Below are 4,121 nucleotides of genomic sequence, written 5' to 3'. Positions count from 1 at the left end.
ATAGACGAAAACGAAAAAATATGATAAGGTTGACCAACAAAAAAAAGACTAAAATTTCAAGGAGGCAGACATTCTGCTGTACAACTTACGACAGATTACAAGTACAAGGAAGCTCGGTTAAGACTGTCGGGAGAAGGTGGGTAGGGATTGGGGGGATGGAAGTGGAACTGCCTGGATAAAAATGACTAAAAAGTACAATATGCTTAACAAAAAAACAACAAACAAAGCAACAACAAAAAACGAAACGAAAGAAAACAAATAAAAACAAAAAAAACAGCAAGTCGTTCGTTTCAAGATCGCAGACATTAATTTTGTCGTACATGTTAAGACAACGGTATTACATTTCGGCGCGGTTAAAACTGTCATATAATCATAGCCTATCGATAAAATTACACAGTTCGGAAAATTAATTGTACGTTTTCAAGATAGCTAACATTTCACGGTCCGCAATCTGAGGGTTCAAGTATTTTTAAAATTAATTTTTCAATGTTACAGTAATATGTTTCCTACCTTTCCTACCCTGTAACGTGTAAGTTCGCAACGTTGGATGAGTTTCTAGCTTCTTTTAATAAAGATTATAGAATTTTCCACTTGCAGACTCCATTTCTCTGCCCATGAGAGCATGATCAGTAATATTGTGGGTACCTAGATCTGAAAGAAAAATCTATGTGAAATGCCCGATAAAACAGTCTACATGTCTCATTTAAACTTTTGAAATTGGCTTTATTATAGAGAACAAATTAATCCGATTAAATGATTATCTTGTTCTTGATTGATCTTGATGAAACGATTTGGGTTGCAACCTAAGAACATTATACTTACATAAAACATAATTTAAGCACAAACATATACATACAAAAAATACCAAATAAATAATATTACATCAATGCAGACTGTTTTAAAAATATGCTATTGATGGTCATCGATGTGCAGCGCCCTTTATATTTATTCCAGCACCCGAACATTATCTCCTATGATTCATAAATAAATGAGTAAAACGTCTATTCTCTCTCTCTCTCTCTCTCTCTCTCTCTCTCTCTCTCTCTCTCTCTCTCTCCATGTGTTCAAAAATACTAATTTGACTAATTCTCACTCACTGTCAAATCTTCTTCTTTTCTCACTCTTTGTTGTATTACATCTGTTTTACTCTTTCTCCCGCTCGATCGTAACGGTTTTTTTCTCCATTCTCCATCCCCCCCTCCCTCTTTTTCTCGCCACCCGTCCTACATTAACCACCTCAAAACAAGCCATGAAAGACATGAAAGACACACGGGCACATGCACACCTGAGCCTCATTATTCAAATACACTGGACCAGGTAATGAGCACGAATGTAGACATGGTTCTACTGAAAGCAAATATTCCCCCACTAAAAGAACTCAACTGAAAACTACAGAGACCTTTCACATTTGCACAAACGTTTGGCGAGTACACTACACTTTACTATGGGACGAGTTTTTTTTTCTTTGCCCTGTAACTCAAAACGTAAAGCATGCCTTGACAAACACTAACACTTTTTCCGGCTTATCTTTTTCCAAATTCAGAAAGTAAGCCTTTATAAACAAAACACATGACCTTTACATGGATATGTTCCTTCGAGGGTTTTTGGGTTGATGTGTGTTTTCGTTCTATTTTTAAGGGCATAACCTCGAACCTTTCTTGCAGCCAAAAAAATTTCTGTTTTAGCTCAATGATCATGCCATGGTTTGAGTTGTTATGTTTTAGTAAGATGTATACAGCACTTGCAACACAATATGATCAGAAAAAAGCCGAAGAAAAGAGGTGTTTCAAGAGGGTAACAAACACACGAAAGAGGGAGGGGAGATAAGGACGGCAGAATGTTAGATAGGAAAGAAGGAGCAAACCACACCAAAGCACCTGCCAACCGCCCACTAAGTTAGTATACGATTTTTTCCTGTTAATATTTGTTTCACTAAACACGTTATACTGTATACTATACATTGAAAGCAAAGATTATTTGACGTGTAGGCGCACATCTGTAATGGGATAGCGTGTTAAAATGAAATAACACGACTTTCAAGACATTTTTATCCTTTAATGTTTAACCTAAATCATTGAACAAAATCAAACCGTGCTGTGAACTGTTGTGAATGCAATCAACCTGTGCTTCGCGCCCTCATATGACCTAACGCTGTTGCGAGCGCCGTTAGACTCTTACTAAACTAACGTAACACTCTTACTAATTCTAAAACAACATTCAAAGTTCTTACTGCTGTCTTTCAGCCACACCCTTGATCTTCTGGTAGGATAGATCTACACATAGCCTTCTCAGACAAGGGCAAAAAATCTCGGAGGTCCCATATGTGCAAGGTGCGCACGTTAAAGATCCCTTGGTGGTCCAAAACCAATAAGAGTAGACTTCGGCCGCCACACGGGCAAAATTCAAAATTTCTTGCCAACTGAAAATGTTTTTGTGTGTCCCACGCGCTCATATTAAATGACCTTATGCAGTTGCGAGCGCAGTAAAACACTTGCTAAAACAACAACAACAACAACAACAACAACAACAACAATTACAAAACCCATTCAAAGTAACAGGTGAACAGCTCAGGGGCATAATGTATGTCACACTGTACGTGCACCAGGCTTTTGAATTTTTAGAGAGTTTTTCCCCGCTGGTTTTGTCTGTAGCTTCCCTTTTCAGACGTCATCGACGAACAGCACACCAAGCAAAAGTAAGAAGTAACGAAATATTGTTAATGGCAACGTTGATGATGGTTGAATAGTTAAAGGGGGTATAACTAACATTGCATCCCATCTCCTTTGTTTTCGAAGTTAAAACGTCGATGACACCGTGATTTGGAGAAGGAGGGGGAGGAGGAGGAGGAGGAAATGAAGGAAGAGGTGGATGTGGATGCATGGAACGATACCAAACTACGGACCATAATTAGAATTGTAACAGCAGTTTTTTACACCACATTTGACTCAATTTAGACACTAAAAAAACTTCATCCCAGGATAAAAATCACGTCTATTGCGTGCATAGCGAAGGTCATTTTTTGCACTTTAGCAACCGGTCTGGATGAAAACGTAACTCAGTTCGGAGGTTAGTCAGATAATTAGCTAATTTACCATCTATAAAGAAGCGATGCAGTATTTCATCTCGCACAATATAGCAAAAAACAATGCTATCATGATAACTGAGAACACGACAGATTCCTCCAAGTAGCGCAAACGCACGATTCCGAAGGGTATAAGAGATTCAAAATAGGAAGAAACAAAAAAAATATAACACTGAAAAGCACATTTACGTACTCTTGATAGGCGAGGTAGGTGTCCGGGTAGGTACCCCGCTCATTGTAAGGTCCGTTGTATCCTACTCGAGGACTTGAACCGTGGTAACTAGACTCATATAATCTGTGGGAAAGGGGATGGAAGGGGGGGGGGACAAAAAGTGAAATATTTTTATATTTATTAGCCTGAATCAAACAGATATTACCTGCTTTACGTTTATCGTCTTTAAAATCAAACTTATTTGTTTTCCCTTTTAATGATTCAGACCAAGGACGTGTATGCGCAAAATTCAAATACACAGAGCAATACAGCTACCCTTTCAGGGCGTGAACGTCTTGACTCAGTTTTTTGCTACATGATATATTATTTCAACATGACACTCGAATGTATAAAAACAAATTATTGTTCATTTATCAAAAGTATGTTCCGAAGGATAAATTAAATACTTTTCAAAGATGATATTATGATTTTAGAATCTGTCATGTGCTATAGCTGATCTAAATCCCATTTTCATCAAGCTTAATTAAAGAATCTCAAAGCCAAAATGCTCAACCTCATTTTTACTTGAAAGGTTGTAGTTACCCGCTACTCGAAGAAATAGATCTGTCATTAAGATAGCCAAATACTGCATTCCATTCATATCTCTTCTCTTCCTTGACACAAATTACATGTAGAACTTCTTCTACTCTTGCAAGCTTCCGCATACTACCATCTCCATGATCACACGGGTATGTTTGGGAAAACTCCCCCAAAAGGAAAGCGAAGCAGGAAGTAGGGGGATTTGACGAAAGTATTTAGGTGGGCGTTTCATAAATGGTGAAATGGTATGCGCTTAATGCCCCTATCAACACTATTTAATTTGGTGTT

At 37.9% G+C, this 4,121-nt stretch overlaps 1 protein-coding gene across 1 annotated transcript in view; it reads right to left on the bottom strand.

Moving 5' to 3' along the window:
* LOC101863089 overlaps window positions 1-4,121 on the bottom strand; it is a gene marked incomplete in the record, with an annotated part of 36,053 nt that overhangs the window by 2,473 nt on the left and 29,459 nt on the right. The window contains 1 exon segment of the mRNA XM_013079937.2: window positions 3,276-3,377. Coding sequence (XP_012935391.1) covers window positions 3,276-3,377 — 102 coding nt within the window.

Source organism: Aplysia californica, unplaced genomic scaffold (assembly GCF_000002075.1).
Source record: "Aplysia californica isolate F4 #8 unplaced genomic scaffold, AplCal3.0 scaffold00068, whole genome shotgun sequence".
Lineage (NCBI taxonomy): Eukaryota > Metazoa > Mollusca > Gastropoda > Aplysiida > Aplysiidae > Aplysia > Aplysia californica.
The sequence above is the reverse complement of the archived record's forward strand: the minus strand, read 5'-3'. Positions and strand labels throughout refer to the sequence as shown.